The 24,617-nt window shown below is 47.5% G+C and overlaps 1 protein-coding gene across 2 annotated transcripts in view; it reads right to left on the reverse strand.

Moving 5' to 3' along the window:
• The window catches only part of LRP2 (LDL receptor related protein 2), a 516,831-nt gene that overhangs the window by 178,586 nt on the left and 313,628 nt on the right, over nucleotides 1-24,617 (reverse strand). For both annotated transcript variants that reach the window (XM_069616158.1, XM_069616157.1), the window contains exons 36-40: nucleotides 23,593-23,806; nucleotides 21,291-21,530; nucleotides 18,370-18,558; nucleotides 16,673-17,593; nucleotides 14,583-14,748 (exon numbers count right to left, since the gene is read on the reverse strand). In XM_069616158.1, coding sequence (XP_069472259.1) covers nucleotides 14,583-14,748; nucleotides 16,673-17,593; nucleotides 18,370-18,558; nucleotides 21,291-21,530; nucleotides 23,593-23,806 — 1,730 coding nt within the window. The remainder of the gene's footprint in view (nucleotides 1-14,582; nucleotides 14,749-16,672; nucleotides 17,594-18,369; nucleotides 18,559-21,290; nucleotides 21,531-23,592; nucleotides 23,807-24,617) is intronic.

Raw genomic sequence — 24,617 nt, forward strand, 5'->3', positions numbered from 1 at the left:
GGGTCACCCCCCCGTCCCTCTTCATGCACAGCGCGCCTCCTTTGGCTGGTCTGCTCGGTCCACACAACCTTGTCACTCCACGGGGAGCACCCAGCCCGCCATCGTATAGTTTCCGCTGAGCTTGCACGTCTCTCCATATCTCAGCTGGGCTCCTGTCTGCATCTCGCCCGTCCCATGTATTCAGCTGCACAGTGCGGGCGGTCGTTTCCCTTCGTCACCAGTTTTTGGCCCCCCTCTTGGGGCCGTACCACACACTCTAAATGATCATGCAGGAGCTATTCTCCACTCCATCTTCCCTTTATTCCTCCAGTACATTACTGACTTCCCTTTCCCTTTGGCCCTCCCTTTCCTTCCTCCTCCCGCTCCCTCCCACCATTGCATGCCCTCTTCCTCTTAAAGGGGGCCCGTTCTTTATTCACTCACAACAGTATTAACCTTAATACCTATCACAGGAATAAAGCACTGGGGTAAATACTTCATGATTACCAGGTTGAAATACTGCATCTTTTTATCTTTACCCAAAAGTGGTGGACACAATATATGCAGCCTCTACCTCTTTCCATGGTAACATATTCTTGGCATTAAAATAAGGGGATGTGACATCACATCCCTCCACTTTATGGCACAGGAATATGCAGGGGATCCCCAAATGAAGCGAAAACATGTTACTCTCAGAAGCCCATATTCTCCCCGCCTTTGATACATGATAAGTAGATGGCTCGTTAATGACCTTTCTGTGCATTTTCCTTCATGGCAGAAACCAGCCCTGCTCCGAATGCATTGTCACCCCTTAAACAGGGATTGAAATGCATTTTTTAATTGTACATACATATTCAAATAATTGGAGACATGCATCATGGTGTGTTTCCAAAATACTGCCTGCTTGGCACAATGTTACCAGACTTGTGTCCATAAAGTCATAATCCCGACAGACTAGATGTGCAAAAGACAATAGCATCATGCGTTATTCCCATGGGAAATACCCCCTGTGCAGGCGCCCCCACATCCAGGGCAGCCCCGATGCACGCTGGGCTGAGCTAATATTCCCCCAGGCGGGGAACTCTTCCAATGGCTTCTTTGGCACGAGCCTCACCCTGGACTTTAGTCTGATCTGCTTTTTTGTAACTCTTTCCCTGGCCTAGATCGAGTGCAGGTGTACTAGATTGCAGCCAGTGGGAATGCAGAGACCGCAACGTAAGCAGCAGAGTCTTTTCTTCCATGTTAAGCCAATCGACTACTGACAGGTGCCACAACGTAGCCATATATGTTGCTCCTTCCATGGCAAGCTTGCAGTATCTGCTTGGCCACATTGCCCTGCAAACAGAAATGAAAACAGTCCAACGTTTCCCTATTGGTAAGGCCGGGGCTCTGCAACTAAAACAGTCCAGCGTTTCCCTATTGGTAAGGCCGGGGCTCTGCAACTAAAACAGTCCAACGTTTCCCTGTTGGTAAGGCCGGGGCTCTGCAACTAAAACAGTCCAACGTTTCCCTGTTGGTAAGGCCGGGGCTCTGCAACCTTTGGCTCTCCATATGCTTTAGAGTACAACTAGCATCTACCCTAGCCAACATAGCTAATGTTGAGGCATCCTGAAGATTTGTAGTCCAAAACATCTGGAGAATCGCAGGCTGTAGACCTCTGAGTTAGACTCATAAGTGGGACTTTGCACCCTCTCTCCTAGTGTTTGGCTGTGGCTCTCTACCTTGCCTGCACGACCCAACTTTTCTGTGCGTGTATGACCAATGCTTTCCCCAGAATAAAACAACTGCACAAACCTCAGGACCTGGGTCAACTCCTCAGCCCCCATTCAGGGGCTATCCTAAGCCACTCCTGACAGCTGTTTGGTGAGAACAGTAATGAAAAGGTTGAAAAGCATGGAGGCAAAGATGCACCCGTACCTCACTCCACATACTACCGAGAAGACCCATATTAACTGTGCATCGGCACCGCTAGCGTTTAATCATGTAAGGGCTCCATGCTGCCTGGCTGTAAGTCAGGCCTCCCGTTAACATGCGTACCACTGATAGGGTTCAGTAACTATAAACCAGTCCAACAGATGGCTTAGTAATGCATGCCTCACAGGGTGTGCATACAGGAGTAACATGGTTCCTAGAAAGCTGGGTGCCCATAGTTCCTCTTCTTGAAGATGGGCCCCCAAAATTGCTTCTCCCCAGGCAGGAGGGGCACGGATTTTCGTTTTACAGCATTTGAGACCCAGCCCTAACAGAGGGTCAAAGATCTTGGCATAATGTGTACATGTCCACCTAAGCCATGTCAAGCCTTAGCGTTTTTCCTGCTTTTTGGGCAGATGACTTGTCCTGCAAAAGAGAAATAAGTAGGGCTTATGGATCACCTAAAATCTTCGGAACTGTTTCCACTGAATATCATCCCGTTTCATACCGGGAAGCAACCTGCCGAGTTCCAGTGTTGCAGGAGTGGTCGTGAATACGTGCCAGCCCCAAAATGTTACGCAAGTAAGTTGTGATCTGATTTGGCCTTTAGTTCAGAACTAAATTACCCATCAAGCCAAGGATGACCCCTGTTCTACCACACAGGTATCTCTCGCTGGGCTATATAACACCTTCTTCTTATTGACTATTCATAATAGTATGTCACATAAAAGTATGTTTACATTTAGATCCTCTCTGCCACTTAGAAAGTTCATTAAACGTTAGTTCTCATTGCCCAGTAGGTCAGGTTAAGTCCCCTCCTACCGCCATGATAGGATTTCTACTAATTGCACAGATGCCCCCCAACCTATTCCTGAGTACACCCAGACAATCTGTCACCACTGGGGCCACTGTCTGCATGGAACCTGTATCGTACACATTGATGAAGTGGATTGGGAATAGTTTCTTACCTGTAACTCCATTTCTCCAGCATTGGTATCTTTCATGGATTCACATGCTTAGAATATTCCCCGTCGTCAGACTGGGACCCCTCGGTACACATATATAGCCTTTTCCAATAGGAAAACTTCCGACACTTTTGTGTCCTATCTACGTCCTTTTAGGACCCGCCTACGCATGCTCCGTAGGCCGTCCCCGTATAAGAGGCCTGCCCCCGCGGTTCCCCTTCAGATTTCGGCCCCTCCAAAGTAGGAAGGGTTAACTTTATCAATTAAATACATTACATTCCGGGGAGGTGGGCGGGCGCATGTGAATCCATGAAAGATACCAATGCTGGAGAAATGGAGTTACAGGTAAGAAACTATTTCCTTCTCCAGCATTGGATCTTTCATGGATTCACATGCTTAGAATAGATTGTATAACAGTAACACTTGAGACGGCGGTGAGAATGTAATGTAATATACCCTCAATTTACTACACAATGCATATGTACAGTAGGAATAAATTACCTCATATAATCTTACCCACATAAAATAAACTGTCATTAAAAAGGTAGACAACAGATTCTCCACAGCGTGGAGCTTACCTTACTGAAACAGATGGCGCAGGACAGCTCTTCCCATCTGCACCACGTCCGCATGCTGCCTGGCAAGGCAGTAGTGGCGGGTAAACGTGTGGGGCACTGACCATGCTGCAGCTTGGCATATGTCCGTCAACGGAATTCCTGCCCATAAAGCTTTTGAGGAGGACATCGATCTTGTAGAATGGGCTCTAGGATGTCCTTGCAGTGGCCTTCCGGCCTTAGAGTGACAAAACGCAATCGTCGATGAGACCCATCGAGCCAATCCTTGTTTAGAGATTGCTTTTCCTCTCGTCGACAGACCATACGCGACGAACAGTTGTCTAGTAGACCTGAATTCCTGTGTACGATGTAGGTAAAATTTCAGAGCCCTCTTAACGTCCAGGGTATGAAGAGCTTTTTCTGCTGCCGATGATGGTGTGGCGAAGAAAGTAGGGAGAACAATGGACGAGTGTTTGTGATACACTGTCGGAACTTTTGGGACGAACGTAGGATTAGTTGCCAGGACTACTTTGTCCTTAAACAATCTTAGGTATGCAGTTCCGAGATTCTTCTAGCTGATGTGACAGCAATCAAGAATGCCAACTTCCACGAAATGAATTTTATGTCGGACGTGGCCATAGGCTCAAAAGGCGGTTTCATTAAGCCTGCCAACACTGTGAAATAAACCCCTCATGAAGTGTTTTACAAGTCTGTCGCTAAATAGAGGAGACGACTGCCTTTTCCTTGTGAACCTCGAGATGGCCGCCAGGTGCACCTTTATCGATGTGAAGGATAATCCCCTCTCCGCTAAGAGGAGCAGGTAAGGTAGAACTTGTTCCGGCGTCACCGACAACGGTTGTAGGCCCTGTTGTCCCCTACACCATTCACAGAACCTCTGCCACTTATAGGAGTAGGATTTGTTTGTAGAAGGGGCTCTAGCCGCTTGCAGAATTTTTTGACAATCCTCCGAAACGTCTAAAGCACCGAACTCCGAAAAGTCAGGAGCCAGGCTGTAAGGTTGAGACTGTCCGGGTCGTGATGCCACACCGTGCCTTTTTCCCGGGATAGTAGGTTCGGGGCTTTGGGAAACCCTATGGGATGTTCCAGCGACAGGTGAAGCAGGTCGGAGAACCACGGTTGCCTTGGCCAGTATGGTGTCACTAGAATTACCCGGCAATTGTATCTGCGTATCCACGTATGAGGGGGAACAGGGGAAAAGCATAGAGGAACATGTCCGTCCATGGGAAGGAGAATGCCTCCCGCCTGGAGCCCTCTTGAGGCCATCTGCTTGCGAATTGCTCGCATTTCTTGTTGTCTTTGGTCGCAAAGGCGTCCAGAGGGGGGTGACCCCATTTCTCGAACACTTTCATCAGGTGAACTGTGTCCATTTCCCACTCGTGTATCTGGGCCATGCTTCTGCTGAGGGAGTCTGCTTGGGAGTTCCTCACTCCTGGAAGGTGATGAGCCACGATGGAAATTTCGTACTTTAATGCCCAATGCCATGTTTTCTGGGCTTCTATGGAAAGAGTTCTTGATCGCGTCCCTCCTTGTTTCCTCAGATAAAACATGGCCGTTGTATTGTCGGTCAGTATTCGTACTCGCGAGCCCTTGATGTGTGGTAGGAATGCCTTCAAGGCCCATCGTACTGCTCTGAGCTCTAACACGTTTATGTGTAGGAGTGCCTCCATTGGAGACCAGCGACCTTGCGTTTGGAGAGCACCCATGTGAGCTCCCCATCCGGTTAGGGACGCGTCCGTGACTATGGTTCGCTGAAACTCCGGCTCCTGTATGGGTACGCCGTTGTTCAGATTGTGGAAACTCTGCCACCACTGAAGGGTCCGAAGCAGCTTGTCGTCGTCGATGCTTATCTTGTCTGACCACGATCCTTGAGCCTGCGTCCATCGGTCCGCGAGGAATTCCTGGACTGGCCTCATGAATAGGCGACAGTTTTCCACCAGATGGATGTAGGATGCCATGGCCCCTAGGACCGAAACGTATTTTCTCACTGAGATCTTGGTGTTTCGCCGTAGTCGGCATGCTTGTTGATTGAGTCTTGAGGTTCTGTCGAGAGAAGGTTTCACTAGCCCTAACTGGGTCTCGAACTGTGCCCCAAGGAATACCAGCGATCTCGATGGCTGCAGAGAGGATTTTTCGAAGTTTATGGCGAATCCCAGCTGTTGTAGAAGCTGCATGGTGGCTTGTAAACTTGTGTTGGTCGACGCTGGGGAGGATCCCCTTACCAGCCAGTCGTCGAGGTATGGGTATACATGGTGGCCTTGCTTCCTTAGCCAGGCCGCTACTGGAGCCAGGCATTTCGTGAACGTTCTGGGGGAGGTCTTGAGCCCAAAAGGAAGTACCGTGAATTGGTAGTGAGTCCGCCCTATTACAAATCTTAGGAATTTCCTGTGTTTCCGACACTTTGGAATATGGAAATACGCGTCCTGTAAATCCAGGGACGCTAGAAAATCACCCTCTTGAACGGCGCGGATCACTTCCTGCAGAGTGAGCATCTTGAATTTTAGGCTCTTTAAAGACTTGTTGAGATCGCGTAAGTCTAAAATGGGACGCCATTTGCCGTTCGGCTTTTTTACGACGAAATATCTTGAGTAGACTCCTTGACCTCTCTGTGATGTTGGAACTAATTCTATCACGCCCTTTGCTAACATGAGTGTTACCTCTTGTTGCAGTATCTTCAGATGGGAATGAGCGATGAACGCAGGTGGAATTTGCGGAGGGCTGTGTTTGAATTGTAGAGAGTGTCCGTTTCTTATAGTATCCAGCACCCATTGATCCGTCGTTATTCGTTCCCATTCGTCGACATATGCTGAAACTCTTCCCCCCAGAACGGTGTGTTGTATGTCACTGCTGATCTTTATTTTGCTTATCTCTCGACGACGACGGATATGATGGTCTTTTCCTGGAAGTCTGGAAGTTCCGGCGACGGTTTGCCGTTTGGGAGGCACGTCTGTAACCCTGGGAGGGGTAAGCTGATCTGCAAAAGGATCTGTCTCCAGATGCAGAGAATCTTGAATTACCTGAAGCCCCTCTAAAGGGACGAAAAGACTTGTAGTTTCTGCCACTCTGGAGGGCACCCAATGAACGTGCCGTGTCCAAGTCCTCTTTCATTCCCTTTAGGGCTTCGTCCACCTTGTCACCGAAAAGAAGGTCTCCCTCAAAAGGCATATCTAAAACTTTGTATTGTACTTCTGGCCTGAAGTAGGTACATGTAAGCCATGACTGTCGACGTAATATGACCCCATTATTGACTTGCTTGAAGCCTGACTCAGCGAGGTCCACCGCGATGTTTATTGCGTGATTTGAGGCTTCCTCACCTTCTCGGACGAGTAACATCGCTGCCTTCCTATGCTCTTCCGGAAGATGATCAAGCAACGGAGCTAACCTGTGCCACATCTCCCTATCGTATCTGGCAACAATTGCCAGAGAGTTTGCGGCCTTTACTGTGGTCGCTCCCACGGATAGCACTTCTTTGCCAGGAGGAGTCGTGCACTTGTGCTGGGCCTTCGCCTTCCTCGCCGCTGCCGCCGACACCACCGAGTCTGGCGTTGGTTGGGAGGATAAACACTTGGGGGTAGACTCTGGAGCCTTAAACTTTTTTTCCAGGCGTCCTTTCACTGCCGGCTCTGAAAACGGGTGACGCATTGTCTGCAACCCCTCCTTCCATACATGGTCTAGTATTGGTATCGAGAACACAGACCTCCTTCTCTTACCCATGTGGTCGAACAAAAAACAGTCCTTTTTCTGTTCTTCCTGGGACAAACCAAATTCTTTGCATGCCTTCTCCATCACAGAATGGAATGACGCAATGTCGTCCGGAGGGGACGGGTGAGCTGGGCTTCTAGGGGTTTCCAACTCCACCTCTGACTCCCAGGTTGGATCCCTGGAGGGGGATGATGAGATATCCGACATGGCTCCCCTGTCAGACTCCGAATCTGGCAGCTCACCTTCCGAAGGGGGGTATGCCCCCGCTCCATCATTCAGCCATGCCACCAGTCGTCGACTGCGGTCTTTGAGGGTTTTTTGAGAAAACCCTTTGCATATGTCGCAGTTATCCGCCGAATGATGAGGGTGGAGGCAATATATACAATCCATATGTCCGTCCCCCTCGTAAACCTTTTTAAAGCCTCACGTCGCGCATGGGCGGAACAGCGTTTTTCCTGACCCGGAGGACATTTTCTGTACTCAAATTCCAGTAATGCAACCTTGTACAAAATAGTAAGACAACGCGAGGAGATCCCACTACTTTGGAGACGGTTGAAATCTGAAGGGGAACCGCGGGGGCGGGACGCTCATAAGGGGACGGCCTACGGAGCATGCGTAGGCGGGTCCTAAAAGGACGTAGATAGGACACAAAAGTGTTGGAAGTTTTCCTATTGGAAAAGGCTATATATGTGTACCGAGGGGTCCCAGTCTGACGACGGGGAATATTCTAAGCATGTGAATCCATGAAAGATCCAATGCTGGAGAAGTCAGACTTTCCACCATGTTGAATATTGACACGTTGAATGTGTGGGTGCCCCCTCTGCCTCGAAAGCATTGAGCATACCAGCAGATCAGCAATTAGCATGAGCCCGCCCTTCAGGTGCCCTCTAGCTATTTCTGAGCCATGGAGCTGTAGGTCTGAAAGCCTGCTGTTAGAAAGAGCTCTGGTAAACACCCCAAGAAGAACATGTCATACCATCCCCATAGAATCTGGACACTTCCTCACACCCCACTTGGCCACTATGATGCTATATTCCAGCTTAAGTACTTGAGATCCACCTTGAGCCTTTTGCCAGGCTTTGGGCTGTGGATCCACGGCCTCACGCAGTCACGTGGGCTGACAATCCACTGCCTCACGTAGTCATGTGGGCTGTCAATCCACTGCCTCACACAGTCATGCGGGCTGACAATCCACGCCTCGCGTAGTCATGTGGGCTGTCAATCCACTGCCTCACGCGGTCATGCGGGCTGACAATCCATGCCTCGCTTAGATGTGCGGGCTGACAATCCACTGCCTCACTCAGTCATGCGGGCTGACAATCCACTGCCTCGCATAGTCATGCAGGCTGACAATCCACTGCCTCACGCAGTCATGCGGGCTGACAATCCACTGCCTCGCACAGTCATGCGGGCTGACAATCCACTGCCTTGTATAGTCATGCAGGCTGACAATCCACTGCCTCACTCAGTCATGCGGGCTGACAATCCACTGCCTTGCATAGTCTTGCAGGCTGACAATCCACTGCCTCACGCAGTCATGCGGGCTGACAATCCACTGCCTCACGCAGTCATGCGGGCTGACAATCCACTTCCTCGCATAGTCATGCTGTCTTGCTAGGAACTCTTCCGCCTGTGTCTCCATGGTGTTGATTTCACATCCCTTCTCTGTTGAGGTGCAGAGCGCAGTAGCACAATCCAAGAAGGCCATCACTACACCCACAAGTTCTTCATAGTTTAGAGGGGTGCTGCTGATCAGAGTGTCACATTCATACATTGCATTGTAGAAGGGTGCTTTGGGGGTGAGGGACAAACATGAGTTGAGGGTGGGGCACTAGCTGCTGTGAGGACTATGTCTAACATATACACTGTTGCAAAGGATATTACTGGCTGTGCAGAAATGAAATAACCTCCCCTCACAGCTATCAAGGTAGTCAACCTATCATCCAGTGCAGCCCATCTAACAGCTGTAGGACCCTCAGCCACCTTCCTTCTGGTTCTTGGGCTTGACCCCACAAATACTTCTGTCGGGGGAACCCTCGTGCAACAACCCCCTCACAGATAAAACAGAATGCCTCGTCATCTCAGGGCCTCGCCTTTATTGCTTTTCTTCTTTGTCATCCCATGACCTTGATTGGGAATTGCACAATAGAACAGGTCTCCCGCCTCTCCTGTCCTCACCGGTGCCGTTTGAGAGTGCATCACAGGCCTCACCCTTGCACCACTGCACCTCTCCAAACAATAAGACTCTCTCTTTCTCCCATTGCAACATCCCAGCCTTTGGTGTTTTGAGCAGTTGGCCAGTCTCAGCATTGGCACTAGCTCAGAGTTTAGAAATTCTACAGCAGAAGCCAGGAAATGTGAGATACAACAGGTAGGTTATACAAGGTGTGAAAAGATGAAGGACACTGCTAAAAAGCTGAGTGGCTGAGCCACATCTAACCAGCCTACTTCAACTGCAACCCCGCAATTGTCAAGCTTACATTCCCTAAGGGTTTCCTTCATGCCCATGCTCTCTAAATAAATACAGGGAACCTGCCAACTAGGGATGTGCCACATCTGTGGGTCAGTGGAGTATTGCATCTACTACAGGAATCTGTGTTTGACCTTATGGTCACAGGTTCCGGTACTGGCAGCTCTACATAGCCTTCTGCTTTTCCAAGCTGGATAACACGAGTACCGTTGAGTTCGGAAATAGTGTTTGTCTTTTTCTCTGCACTGTGCTACGTTGCCCCCTGGGGATAGACCATTGCAGCATGAAAAAGAGCCTGTTATGACTCATGGCACTCATTACACGTTTCCGGGTGTGGCAAAAAAGCAGGTAAAAGTGCTGGTAATTACGGCACCAGCACTTTTACAGCACCGGGAAACTGCAAATTTGCGATGGGGGTTTACTGATATACCTCCAGCAAAGAGCTGGAGGTAGATCAGGCCCCTACCGTCAAATAAATGCTGGTATTTCCTGCACAGGAATTACCTGTGCAGGACATATCAGCAGTCCCCTAGATGGAGCCATGTGGGCCTCCATGGAATGCAGATTTACTGGTGTTTCTGCCACTTGTTATATGCCAATATTTCTGTGATATCAGGCAGCAGAAACGGTAGGTGAGTTTGCCGGTATCCTGCTGAAACTACCAGCGGGATACCGGCAAACTCATAATGAGGGCCATTCATGCAAGGCCTACTGGAGATTTGTCGTTGGCCAATGGAGGGTATGTCCTCTGCCTCAAAGCACTGCTGCTGTGTACTGCATCAGCTCTCAGCACATGCAACTTGGTTCTAAATTTAAGAAGATCTTTCACACACCATTTAGTGCTGCGATTCTTATAATCTGTTTTCTGGGTGCGTGATGCAGTTGGCAGCATGATTGGTCAATGCGTGCACAAGCTCAGTAGCAGATATTTGTTGAAATTGACTTCCCTATTCGAATACAAATAAAGGTATTACCCAAATTGATCTTTTACAAACAATTGCATGGTAAATCTGGTCGAATTCAGCCAGCACCATTCGATTGTTTGCTAACTATCAGTTTGGGTAATCACTACCAAACATGCTCCCCATGTTTGGTAGTGATGGCTTTTGGGGATAGCAGGGGTGCCCCCCACTTCCGGAGGTATGGCGGTGGGGGACAGGAAGAAAAAAATAAATAAAGAGGACGCTGTGGCGTCGGATCAGACCCGCATAGGAGGGATGGATCTGATCAGGGCTTTAAGTGGGCCGGGGCCTGCCGGGGCTCAGTAATCTCGCCTGACAGCCCCGGCCACTACACGAAAAGGCATTTTTTTCTACAGCCAAAAGCTCTCGCTCGTGTGCGAGAGCTTCAGGCTACAGAAAAAAATGCCTTTCAGCCATAATGGTGGCGCCGCACCTGCGAGGCATCCCTTTAATCAAGAGATTCCCGTCGGCCGGCGCCACCATTATGGAGAAACATGAGGCCGCTGGAAGCAGAGGCCTTGCTTTCTAAATACTGGAGCTCCCGCTCAGTATTTAGGAAAAAGGCCTCTGCTTCCAGTGGCCTCACCCTTTCAGCCTTAATGGTGACGCTGTCCCTCCCCAGCTGGCGAGGGGCAGCACCACCATTAAGGCTGAATAGGCAGGCGCTGTCCCCTGCCAGGCAAGCCTATACAAAATAAATGCAGAGATCAGCACCCTCTCCCCAGTAGGGGAGAGGGTGCTAATCTCTACAAAAGGCTGCCTGGCAGGGGTGCCCAGTAGCCCATTGAGCCGGGGCTCATCCGGGGGCGTGGCCTAACGGGCCATCAAGACCCCCGCTGTTAGGCCACGCCCCCTCGATGAGCCCCGGCTCGATTTGTAGTTCCACTTAAGGCACTGGATCTGATGCTGCAGGGTTAGAAGATGAGCGGACGGCAAAAAGGTAAGTAGGGTGTTGGTGGGGAGTGTATGAGGGTGGGTGTTCTTTTCTTAGTTTGGACGATTTTGGTCGCACGAAAATTGGCTTCACAGCAATTCGGCCGCAAGCAATTGTTCCATGGCCAAACCGTATACATCCCAAATAAATATAAGTAATTGTACACGATTTCTGGAAGTGAACTTTTAAGCTGAGTATTATAATGGATTTTCAGAATCAGCCCTGGAGTGGGTATACATTATCTTGCCCTATGGACAGATTCTGAGAGGCCACCCTATTCTGGTGAACACCGAAAGACACTAATGTCTAGCCAAGCACTATCAATGACTCAGCATTAAGGCTTGGACTTAGGAGAGTGTCGGGTGAAGGGGATGAAGGGCTTAGATAAGCACACACAGAACACTCTTAATAATGTAGATTAGGCAGAATGTATACAAATACAGTTATATGTATTAGTCCTTGAGCAAACGCTTACCAATTAAAAGCACAGGTTAGTTAAACTACTACACATCCACTCTTAACATACGCACATTCACCTTGCAGTGTTCAGCCTGCAGAAAACCAACACTTTACTTTTCACACAGTTACATCAGACATATAAAAAAGTGTAATATAGCAAAGCAATTGAAGAAAGACAAAGGTAAGTAATTAACCACTTTGATGACAAGTCAGTTATGCAAAGAGAGAAAAGCACGATACACAGATTTACAAGAGTAAGGCCATTTACCTCAGACGTCCTTCCCTTGCCAAAGTAGATGGGGCCTAGTGCCCAAAGAGCCACAAGTCCCAAGAATTAACCCTTGCAGGCAGTTAAATGTCTTTCAAGGAGGCAGAATAACGGTGAGTAAAGCCAACAAGTAGTGAAGAATAAAGGAAACAAAATTCTTAGGAGGTCCTCTCTGAATTCCACCACTTTAGGGGAAGCCCATGGGGAAGATGGTTGGCCAGAATTTCCCCGATCATGATCAGGAAAGGGAGAATTAGGGTAAGGACATTGCGCCTGCTAAACCTTATAGAGGTGGAGGGTAGAAACAGGTAAGTTAACTCACACCCTGTACACCGAATCTGACAGAAAACACTTCTGAGATTTCTGAATCCACTGGTCCCACTTACGTTGTGCCTTGGTTCCGTTGGTGGAGGTTCTAGGGTCACTGGCACAGAGGTCACTTTCAGGGTTTAGATCTGGCTGTCAGTGATTCCACGCTCTGAAGAGATGGATCGTGTCGCTGGACAGTCGGACCATCCTGGCACAGTGAAGAAATGGCCATCAAATTGCTGATGACTTTGGAAAAGCCCCAGAACAGATGCAGGCAGAAGACAGAGATGACCACTGTGATCAAATGGTGGTAGACGGACCTTGTGATGAAAATGAAAAAGCTTTCTTCATGATGGAGAGCTGCAATTCAATTGCAGGGGAAGGTCTCTTGTTTCACTAGTAAAGGGTCTGCAGATTTCCAAGTCCAAAAATGGGACGGTGGCTGATGCAGTGAGGTAGCCCAGACAGGAACTGGTCAGTCCATCGGGGGTCCAGGGACACTTCCAGAAGCTTTCAAGTGCAGGATCTTCAAGCAGTGGTTGGAACTGGTTTTTCCTACTAGTCAAGGGGTTGAAGCACTGATGAAGGCCTTAAGGAGATCAGACAAAGAAGCAGTGCTTCCCCGGGACAGTTGCTGAAGGCAATGCTGCATGGCTGCAATGGCGATCCACAGGTCTTCAGCAGGATGCTCCACTCGTCCTAGATCCAATGACAATCTGAAGAATGGCTGCAGATGTCCTCCTTTTATCCTAAGTTTGAGCTGGAGTACCCCCCGAGCTCACCAATAGAAAGCATCTGCACTATTCAAACTGGCAGCGTCTGTCCAATCATGGACAGCCTCCAGCCACCATATCTGACCAACAGGCACACTTTTGGCTTTCATGTGACCTGAGACGAGACAGTCCCAGCCCCTACATCTGGGTACAAACACATACTGCCACTCTGCCCGGGAAAGCCATGGCTTTGCCCAGGAAGGGGATTAGCATACATGGCATATCTAGCCCCAGATGGCAGGACGAAGGCCACAATAAAAGATTGCCAAAGCACAAGGCGAAATCTGACAGCACAGACATATGAGAGTATATGGTACTCTGAAAGGCATTATGCAGTAAAATGATAAAGTGCATGCGACAAAGTGATAGCAGTCTGACTGCCGGGCGGTATGGTGGAAACATATCTTCTGCCACCATAAACCTACTGAATACAAAAGAGAAAGGGATACAAAGTTCTCTTGCAGCACTTCATTGTATGGCGAATTGTACATTGTAAAACAAACAAAGAATATTGTAATGGGCGACGAAGTCTCCCTGTACTAATAGCTATAGGGTTTGATCACTGCCGCAAAAACATATGAGCTCAACGAGGTAAGTAAAACAAAAAGGCATTAATTACCTCCAAACGTCAGGACAGGTTCAAAACATGAGCAAAACATTGGGGTGGTTTTAAAGATGTCTATGAAGGGAAAGTACCAACATGAAAAGCTTTCCTAACACTGGGTCAGTGCAATGTTGATATTATTCAAGTGTAGTGTGGCTGTCCACACGCTGCGATAGTAACATTTCACCCGGGAGTGTGTAAGAGCACATCTCCTATGAGCTGTGTGGTGTGTGGAGGTCCTTGTGATAAATACAGCAGTTTGTGAGTCAGGAGTCTTGGGGTGAAGCAATGGAGCAGCATTGTGGATATCCACATGGTGATTGGCCACTCCTCCAGTGCCCACCAACTGTACCTCAGTTCAACCACTGTAGCTTGGCACAGCGGCCAGATTTTTTTTTAATAAGGAATCAGTCACGTTACAAATACCAATGTTTGGTTATTTGTTAAATCTTTGGATGGAAACTGCATCGTTGCTGATCTTATTTAACCTTGGACCAAAATAAGGCAATGTATTCATGTTTTCTGTTTTAAGATCACAAAGTAAGCTAATGCTATCCATAAAGGTTTTGGCAAAAAGTACAATGGTTTGCAAGCATAATTGAAAACACCTTTATCGCGGTCATTAATATTCACAACACTAAAGAAAGGTCTACATGAAAACAAGAAAGACGTACCCTCTGCAGGGATCCACCATGATAGCTCTGGGTCGCGGCACATTGGCTATCACGGTACGGTTGGAGCCGTCCGTGGCCATTGAGCTGATTGACTGGTTCAGGTAGTCGCTGTAATAGATCCTCTTATTGATCCAGTCAAAGGCTATGCCATCGGGTGCCCCCAAGTCTAGAAAGGAGAAGAGAAAGAGACAAGGATCACCGGATGCGCTCCACAGAATTCAGCAGACGTTGACTCGGCTGCCGACTAGGCCTAGGTATGGAAGGTGTGATCTGCATGCAGGCCCGGGTGAAAGCCAGCAGGCCACCTTGGCAGTGGAGGCCGCTGGAAGGTGGCCATGGAAAACTAGTACCATGAAGTGACATCCTCCATCTAGAGCACAGTAAAAGTATGAATGAACTGACGTGAAGTCGCATGAAGTCCAAGCGCGTCTGCACCCATTCAGATTATTGTAGCAGGGTGCAAATGTTGGCAGCGTTTGGATGCTTAGAAGGTTCGTTGTACCCAGGCTTCCTTGAAGCCCGCTCATCTAATAACCTGTCTCTCACTCAAGACTCTTATCACACACAGGTCCCATGCACTCAGATAGTGGTGACTGAGGGGTGCATGCCATGTGTCCATCAATGGAAGGATCTGCAGGGGTATAGCAACAAGGGGCTGATCGAAGCCATCACTTGCGTCCTTTATTTTTAGTTTTCTTGTGCGCTGCTCTTTCCATTTAAAGCAAAGAGGAGTCGTATGTACTGTTGCATCTCACATAATCACATGGAGGATGTGCTTACTAGGGAAACTCTGCACAATTCAAAGCAACTGTGCATTTTGTAAATTTGCTAAAGGGATTGGCTTGCTACTGGGGCACTGACTACCCGGTGCTGTGGGGCAGCACTCCCTGGTCCTCAAAACACATTAGAGGCTCATGCCACGATAGGCATCAAGGGCATCGAATCAAGAAGTAGCTGGCCCGCTGTGATGAACTCGGAGCATCACCTGGGCACCTGCTGTAAAAGCATCAGCTACATGCGTTGCCGCTAAGCTGGCCAGACGTCACTATGTGCCATTCACTCTTGTTTGCCTATGGACCTGTCCCCATCAGCTGTAATTCTACCGTCGATATGCCAACAAAATAAAATCACAGGTTCATATGTTGATAAATATAGCTGTGCAGAGAAGGAGTTAAAACATGCTTAATGTTTTATGTGAATGTTAAAACACCTATGTGAAACATTATGTGCAATCACAGACCCTGAAAATGCACATGCATCAAACTTGTGCTTTAACAAGGGCTTCAGACTGGTCGGGCTTCACAGCTAAACGAGAAGAACAATTAATGTCTTAGCATTTACGCGGACCACGCATTATTTCCTTTGAACGGTTCCATGTCTTATCATTGATGCTTTCCTAAAATCGGCGGCAAGTCCCTAGTAACCACTCCCCCCCTTTTGTGTATATCTCCGCCTCCCGTTTCTTTACTATAGCAATTACCCTGTTGTGCTTGTTCCCTGAAAAACGAACAAAAACAATGTCATTTCATCTTTACATTTCTTTTTTTTTACCATAGCCTTTGCCCCTTTTGACATCTGTTTCATTTCTTTCAAGAAAAACGAACACATCGGATGTTAGTGCCCAGCAGTAAATGCATAACGCTGCAAATGTGTACTTAGATCACCCTTTCAACATACACTGGGCCTCATTATGACTCCGGCGGTAGCCATGCCGGTAAATATGAAATCATTAAATTACTGGCACCCGGCAATGGGGACTTACGGGGGCATTCCAGCACCGGCGGACCCGGTAAATCCCCATTGCCGGGTGCCAGTAATAATTACATCCCATTCCCATTTCAGTCCTGGACTCATGGAATGTCCTGGATTCAGGAATGTTGCCGGTGCATCCGACATGGTCTGCTCGCGGGTGCCGGTCCGCCCGCCATGTCAGACCTAGCGGGCGGTAAGTCACCCGCGAGCAGAACTCGTAGTTTGCCAGTCCGGTAACAATGGTTCCAGCAAGCTTACCGGTGCCGTTGTTACTGGAGCGGCAAGCTTATAATGAGGCCCATTATCTACTTATGGTACATTGAAAGGAATGCACTTACCTGATGCGACTGTGGTGGACAGTCTGCTTCCTGAAGAAAGACTGAAATAGCTTATCCGGCTCCGTCCAGCCCCAGAGCTTTGTGTGTAGTAGATCCTGTTGTCTGCACCATCATAGTCAAGGGCCACTGCGGTTCTGAAGACATTGACTGGCGCAAAGGGTGGACTGTGGTTCTCAGGATCCATGTACAAACTTCTGAGGGAGGTCTCAAGGGCAAAAATCAGGAAATTGTCTGTTGAAATTGCACACGTTTTGCCTGTTGGGTCTAGCTCTCCATAAGCACACCCACATTTTGGTAATTGTAATCCGGGTATGGCAAAGCAGAAATGGGAGCACCCTCCATTGTTCGTCAAGCAAGGGTTGTTGTTTATGGCTTCAGGCGACCGCGGTTGATATCGGCTATCGTATACTGTGACATCTCTCAGAAAATTAATATTATCTCTTAGTACAGCTGGCACGTCTTGGCTGCCTGGTTCCTTGCTAGCTTGGAAGACTTTTTTCAGATTGCGGTCCACCCATATTATGGAGTTTTCAAAAATAGTAATGCCATATGGTGTGGGAAAGCGGCTTCCATACCGCACGATTTCAGTTTCTCCTCCTTCTGATCGAATTCTGGCAATCATATCAAGAGACTCATCGACCCAATATATGTAACCATTGCTGTGGTCTATGGCTAAGCCCCGTGGCGTAACAATGCCTTCCGACACAAGCACTGTCCTGTTGGTGCCATCAAGTAAAGAACGCTCAATCTTCGGGTTTTGCCCATAGTCTGCCCAAAAGATGTAGCGACTCCTGGGGTCTACCACAATATGCCGCGGCATGTCAATGGTGGTTTTAAGCAGTACACGGCGGTAGGTGGTGTTCAAACGTAAAACTTCAATGAAGGTCTCTGACAGGAAAGCATTGGTGAAGTAAAGATTTCCTGCAAACATATGACAAAGTATTGGTTATGTGCACTTGTTGGGAGGGATATTGCTACAGATGTGTGACTGCTGCCTAAGAGCAATTGATTGATAATGGCATCCCTGAGCATACTCTACATTCGCATTTTGAAATTAAGAGTATTCTGGGATGGATGTCAAAGTGAAAAAAAACGATTGTTTTATAGAAAATCCATGCAAATCTACCCACACATTTGTTCACTTGCAGAAAAGTCAGGTCTTGGAATGAAGACCTCTAGGACTGGCACCCTATCACCCCTCTTGGTGTATTTAGCCAACTTTTTTTTGTAATGATAATGATGTGTTATTTATATAACACTTTGACCAAAGCGCTTTATATAGAGCATATTTACATACAATATTACCCAACCGAAGCTTGTACTCATTTATCAACCCCAGAAGGATGACAGGTGAGTTGGTCTTGCCAGGATTTGAACCTGCAACCTGCAGATCACACACACAGATCGCAGCAGCGAGCACTCATCCCGGTGAGCTATTTTACGCTCACAGCATGAAACTCTCTCGCCCACACTTGAGCAAGTATGATTAAATTTCCATTAGCGTGATACACAACGTAACGTTTTTCAACATGGTATAGTATGGCGGTATAGTAATTATGTTGTATCAATTGATTATCTAGCACCCATCTCAGAATGTAATTGTGAGGCAAGGGTTTTAATATACATGGCAGCCACAGCTACAGAATCAACTTTAAAAAGCTTGGCCTTGTCCTTTAACCACTGGTTGTATTACTCACCGGCTGCCCAGTCGATAGCAATTCCACGGATTCCATTCCGTCCTATGCCATATGTAACAATGTTTCTGAAAGATGAGCCATCTGGTTTAATTCGGCGGATCCCATTTGGTCCGGACGATCCGCTGTTGAAATCACACCAGTAAATGTAACCGGAAGGCATGTGGACATCTACATGTAGGACATTTCGACCTGAGAGATTACATGAAAAGGATCACTGGAAAAATCCTACTTGATCATTGATTTTTCAATTTAAAAGAGTTTTACTTTTGATTCCGACAAGAAATGAAGCACAGTATGGTAAATACAGTAAGGCAATACATTGATGTGGATTGTATCAATGTGTTACATTGATGATCCATGATCCGACGCGGGTAAATCATACGTTCTTAGCATTTCGGCATGGGTATATGTTCAAGCAGACTGGGTAGACATCATAGGCAGTACAGTTCATCTTGTTTGCTTAACCTGAAGATGGCTGTTTATCAGCAGAAGTGAAGTTCCTTTAGCAGTTAGATGGATGGATGCATGTATAGTGCAAATTACTTAATATGTGTATCCTGTTCACAGGTATGATGCTTATGGATAATGGCTGGATAGATGGTCTGACACCGGATCAGTAATCGGCTTTGAAAAGGGGCCATTCTCGCCAATTATTCAGGCAAATGTGTAAATTGCTCACTCAAATTCCCAAAAATTGTTCTGTCATATGTCATTGAGGTAGAAAGAAGCATGCACAATGTACACTTTTGTAGAAACACGATGCACTCTCTCAGTGTTGGAGAACCATTCTCTGTTTTACTGGGGCTATCTGATACAGGGGAAGGCTATGGTGCCGATAGCACAGGGATAAGTGGTATCCTGCGAGCGATGTTGAATTCTCTCCATCTGCAGTGCTCTTCTTCCTGCTGATGAGGCTGAGAGCAAAGTTAGGGGCGTGAAGAGAGGTGAACGTATGAGCCTCTGGACCTACTTTTCCCAGGCAGGCCTGCCCGCCTGGGAAATGATGAGAGCAACCTCACGGATGCCGCTCCCACTGCTCACTAAACCGGGGCACAGTACATCAAAAGGTCAGAACAGTTTACGTTGTCTCGGTATTAGAAGAAACATGATTTTTGATTCTGTGAACTTGCCAAAAAGGAGCCCCAATCTGCTGAGCTGACGGAATCACAAGACGCTCGAGAAGGAAGTAAGCTCACTTTCACTTTCACTTTCAGTAACATAAGATCTGCAAGGCAGGGCACAGGTTTAGTGTCCATGGATTTGAATCCTGGCGGGAACTGTGTTCAACTGAAGGGCGAATATGTGTTCCACTTCAGAAGTAGGAAATACTGATTAGAGCCTGGCCCTATTCAACCCTGTCACCTGCAGTTTGAGTAAATATCCCCGCTGCATGAACACTGGCGGCCGACTTATCTCAGCTGTTAAAGGCGGTTAGGAAGAACATGCGAGCTATGGTGACCATGTGATAGGCATGAATAATACCCACTGCAATGGAACTCTATCTATTCTATTTCTGAAGGATGAATGGCTAGGTTGTTTGTTTCGTGCTTCAAATCTGCAGGGAACATACATACATCTGCATAACTTAGACAATCGCATCATTTTTTAAATTCTATTCTATAACTTTAAAACAGGTGACACAGGCGGGCAAAGAGTATTTTAGAATTAGCCTGTTAATTGTTACCATAGTCTTGCAGACATTTCAAATGATTGGCAGGTCATTTACACATTCCCAACTTCATAAAAACATATACGCAACATTGACACTTGCATCTTTGCAGCAGATGCTCAGGGAACTGCGCTATATTTTAAAGGGGCCTTTTCCTGAAAACTGGCCTGTAGCTTCCATGGCCTGTGGAAGCAGCTGCGGTTAGACCAGTTGCAATTAACTCACACTTCTCTTTAGCAGAAAGTGAAACTGGCATGATGCCTTATATACAATTCGTCAGAAACTGATCACCTGAACTGATGATGTGTCTGTAATCTGTCCAGGCAAGTTCCATCTTATGAAGGGATCATGGGGGCCAAATCCCATGTCCCTGATGGAGCAAGAAAAGGCCTTGCTCAACAGAATCAATGTTCGATTTTTTCATTTATTACATTTGGTTATACGCCCAGACCCTAGGGTATCACGTGAATTGATGGATTGAAATAAACTGATTAACTGTACAATATCATAGAATCTCCCCCATCTTGTCGTCGATGGAGGAAAGTAGATGCAACGTCATCCAACAGGAGGCTCGAGCAAAAAAGCGTGCAGCTCCTCGCAAAAAGATAACATTGAAGTATTTATTGTGTTCTTTCTGTCCCAGGTGGTCGCGCAGGGCACCTGGTGGTGCTGAGAAGAGTTGGCCAGCATCTGAATGGGATGCTGTGATGAGGACCTTGATGAAAGACAAGCACACCCCTTGGGTAACACAAGGCATTGCCCAAGACAAACCGCGGAGCTGGAGAACTGAGGAAGCTTGGTACAGGACAAGTGCACCCGTTATTTATCAACCTCCCACCCCCTTACACATCAACTAAGTATTCTTTATCCATGACATGAGAAAACCGAGAAGAAGTCGTGTCGAAACAGCAAGCTTCTTCTCTGTAGCATTAATGGGGGGTTGGCCATGGTTTCTACACGAAGAATTTACATTGGCGTTGTTGAAGAACATTCAAGAGATGAGAGCCAGTACAGTGTATGGGCCAGCTCTCTTTACACACAGGATGTTTTTGGTTTGCGCTCGGATGTGATATTTTTCATGCCATGCTACTTGATTGTGTGTTATCGTTGTTCTACTGAAAGGTATGTGTGTTATTGCGTTGTATAGGTATTATTGTACAGCAACCTGTCATACCGAGCGGATGAGCTCATTTTTAAATAAATAAATAGAAACAGAGCCGCCCATCTAGCAAGCAGGATCTGTGTCACTTACCTCTTCCTGCCACAGGGACCATGGCTTCGGAGTGATCTGCAGTATCCAAGGGAAAGCCTTTCACCGCAGTCAGCATGGAGACAACGACGAAGGAAGTGTAGGGTAAGCAGGTCCGGTTACTCGGATCCAACTGAAATCCAGTAGAGCAGGCGCAGGAGAACTGCCCTTGCGGTTTAGGCAGGCAAAGCTGTTGGCATGTGTTTGGATTGTTGCTACAGCCATTTGCGGAACCAGCAGAGTCTAAGGTGGGAAAAACATGAATCAAACTTCCACAGTAGAAGCAAACTCCCAAATATTGTGTGCATTGAGTCAGACATGGAGCATGATGGGTAGGAAAGCAATAGGGCAATGTCTTATACATGTCATTAGATTTTGGAGCGAACCACAAATAATGCCTCGGTTGAGGTTCCCACTAGTACGCATACTGCATGCAGAAATGCTTGCACAGCCAAGCATGATGGCTTCAGTGTGATCATGTCAGACACTATGAGATTAAGTGTATTATTCTCACACATTTTTGCAGAGTATGTGTTTATAGAGACTTACTGAGATGTGTGCATTTCCCAACAATAACAAAGCACAAGTATAGAATGACATGCCATCTGTTTGTGGTGCATGAGAACATCTGGGCTCTCGCTGCTTGCAGAAGATTAGTGCTTCAATGTTCCCAGTGGTGGTTGTGTGCACGCTCGCAGCTCCGTGCGGCATGCACTCTCCTCTCAGAGTAGCCACCGTGACTGAAATGTCATTTACAGCCTGTCCATGCTTCAAGGCTATGTCCTATCAGAAGCTTGGCCTTGCTCCAGCTGCCACTTCAGCTTTTGGGGTTGGAATAGGGCCTGAGTCATACTGTGAGCTGGAGCTGGTCCACCTAGGAATCAGTGTTGTAAGAGCGATGGAGTTGCCTGGGTTATGGATCTACTACAACAATTTCCCAGACGAGACTGAGTCCATCATGGTGAAAGGTCTCGCCCCCTTCATAGGACTGGTGATGATTAGCCCAAGAGGTTCCATGTCGAAGTGCTTGCAGGGAGTCAGAGTAGATATTGACAATATGATTAACAAAGTGTGCTATGTAACACTGACTCATGTTTACCTCAATTTTAGGGGTGGAACCCCATCTGCCTGCACCCCCCACTGTGGCTGGGGTCATTGCTTCTGCTTCGGATGTGTACTCGTCGAGATAATCCTCCAGTGCCTGGCCCGAGCGACAGGTTGTAAGATGCAGCCTTGCTCCACATTTCACAGGCTGTTTGCATAAACACGTGTGCATCACACACCGATGCAGCACCACTAGGAACCATCGATTTGTGTGGAATGGTTCAAGCCAAAGCTGTAATTTGCCTTAAAAGTTCCTTCCAACTGATATTTCCAAACCAATCAAATAACATGAAAATTAAATGGAAAACACTAGCCCACCGTAGTGTGGAGCAGGCAACACACAACCTTCCCATATCCGTTACCCACCAGTACCTAGAGGCCGTGAACCCAAAATCGAGGCCCACGCAGAGGGATGCCCTGAGTGATTCCTGTATACCCCCCACGAGATGCTGTTGCACTTAGTAACACTGGCTTTGAAGTAGGGACTAATTATCAGCAACAGTGTGAAATTCCCAAAGTTGAAGAGGAGTACCCAGGCTACAGGTAAGAAAGAAACCACTTTTTTTTATAATTCACACAAGTAAGCCACCACAGCCCACACTCTAGTGTGACATCATTTGGAACCGTGGGATTGTCTCTGAGCCACATCACAACAGTGGTCTGAGAGCAAGAAAATAATAGGCGGTGGCCTAGGGTACCACCTGCAGGGGGCGGTGCATTCCCTAAACAAGCAGTAAATCTGGGCCCACTGTCATGCAAAAGGGTTGCTAACAATAAGTTAACTGTTCGCTTTGTTTGCAGAGGAAACATTCCTTGAACCATCTCTGACCCTTTATCCCTTTAATTGCAGTCTTTCTGCTCCTAGCTGCCAATCCTGTCTTTGCATTTAGTAATCATGTCATGAGCTCTGTAATGACACACATTCCGTTAGAATTAGTTAGCATCTTCGGTGTATGTTGCATAGATTTCCTGTGTACACCATGGCAACTATATGTAGACATACACCCTCAGCAATTAAGGCTTCAGGTCACTTCTTTCTTAAAGCCTAAAAAAGTATACTTTTGTATAGCATCACTGCAGCATAACTTCCTGGTGTGTCAAATGAATGCTAGGAACAGAAAATCCGCCCGCGGCGCAAGGGTGAAGCAGTTGGAACCTGTGTTGAATGGGAGTCATTGAACGGCAGACACAAGGTACTCACTGTCTCTGTAGTGGACGCGCAGGCACTTCAGGCCTGAAATGTTGTCTCTCATCACCGCCTTGTTTGCGCCCGTGGCCTTGTCAACCCGCTCAATGACTTCATAATCCCGGTCGCTGTAATAGAGGAAGCCCTCGTGGACAGCAATGCCCCAGGGGTGCGAGAGGTGGTTCACCACGGTGACACGGTTGGTCCCGTCAACGTTCGCTCTTTCGATCTAAGTGGAAATTGATGAAATCTGTTAGTATCTTGCGCCAGGTGGGGGGAGTGGGGGGGGGGGGGGAACAGTTTTATGGGCCTCCATCTTAGGAACACTGCAATCAGAAATAGTATTCTTTAAACAATTCATTTGTAAGGCAAACACACATACACACCTGATGTCTGCGGGCTGCGGTGCTTTATAAATATATAAATTAAATAAAAAATCTCACAAATGTAGGATCAACCCATCGAATGCAAAATTGATACGCATTTCCCGGGATCAGACACTGCATGCGCAACACAGCTTTCCCAGCGTGGACACGAATAGACAAGATACCATTGTATGGACTTGCAAAGATGTGCCGAAGTCGGGGTGGGGCAACGTGTGGGATTCTGCACAGCCAGAGTGTGCATGCTGATTGGGGCAAGGGGCAGGCAGGCGCAGTCCTTGTTGACACAGCGGCCCCTTCACTTCCTTCCATCTTGGAACACGTGTTCTCAACTAAAGAGCGGGAGAGATCGGACCATGCTTAGAAAGCCAACAGCGTGTTTTCACAGAATCAGCATGCCTGGTGTGAAGTGAGAGCACCTCTAAGCACTCACTTGAGTACGGGACACATGCATGTTTCTTACAAGTGCATATTGCGCAGGGGTGCGGGTGGTGACGTTTCTGTGTAATTAGAGGACAATGTCGGCACATGTGCGTGTGCCAGAGAGGTGTATGCTTACACTTGCTCAGGCCTCACTCAGCCCACCTCTGTGTGTGTAAGGGTTACACGAGTGTGTTGGTTTACTTGGATTGGATTTGGAAGTGAAGCAGGGATGCA

Source organism: Ambystoma mexicanum, chromosome 9 (assembly GCF_040938575.1).
Source record: "Ambystoma mexicanum isolate Mex_15411 chromosome 9, UKY_AmexF1_1, whole genome shotgun sequence".
Taxonomy (NCBI): Eukaryota; Metazoa; Chordata; class Amphibia; order Caudata; family Ambystomatidae; genus Ambystoma; species Ambystoma mexicanum.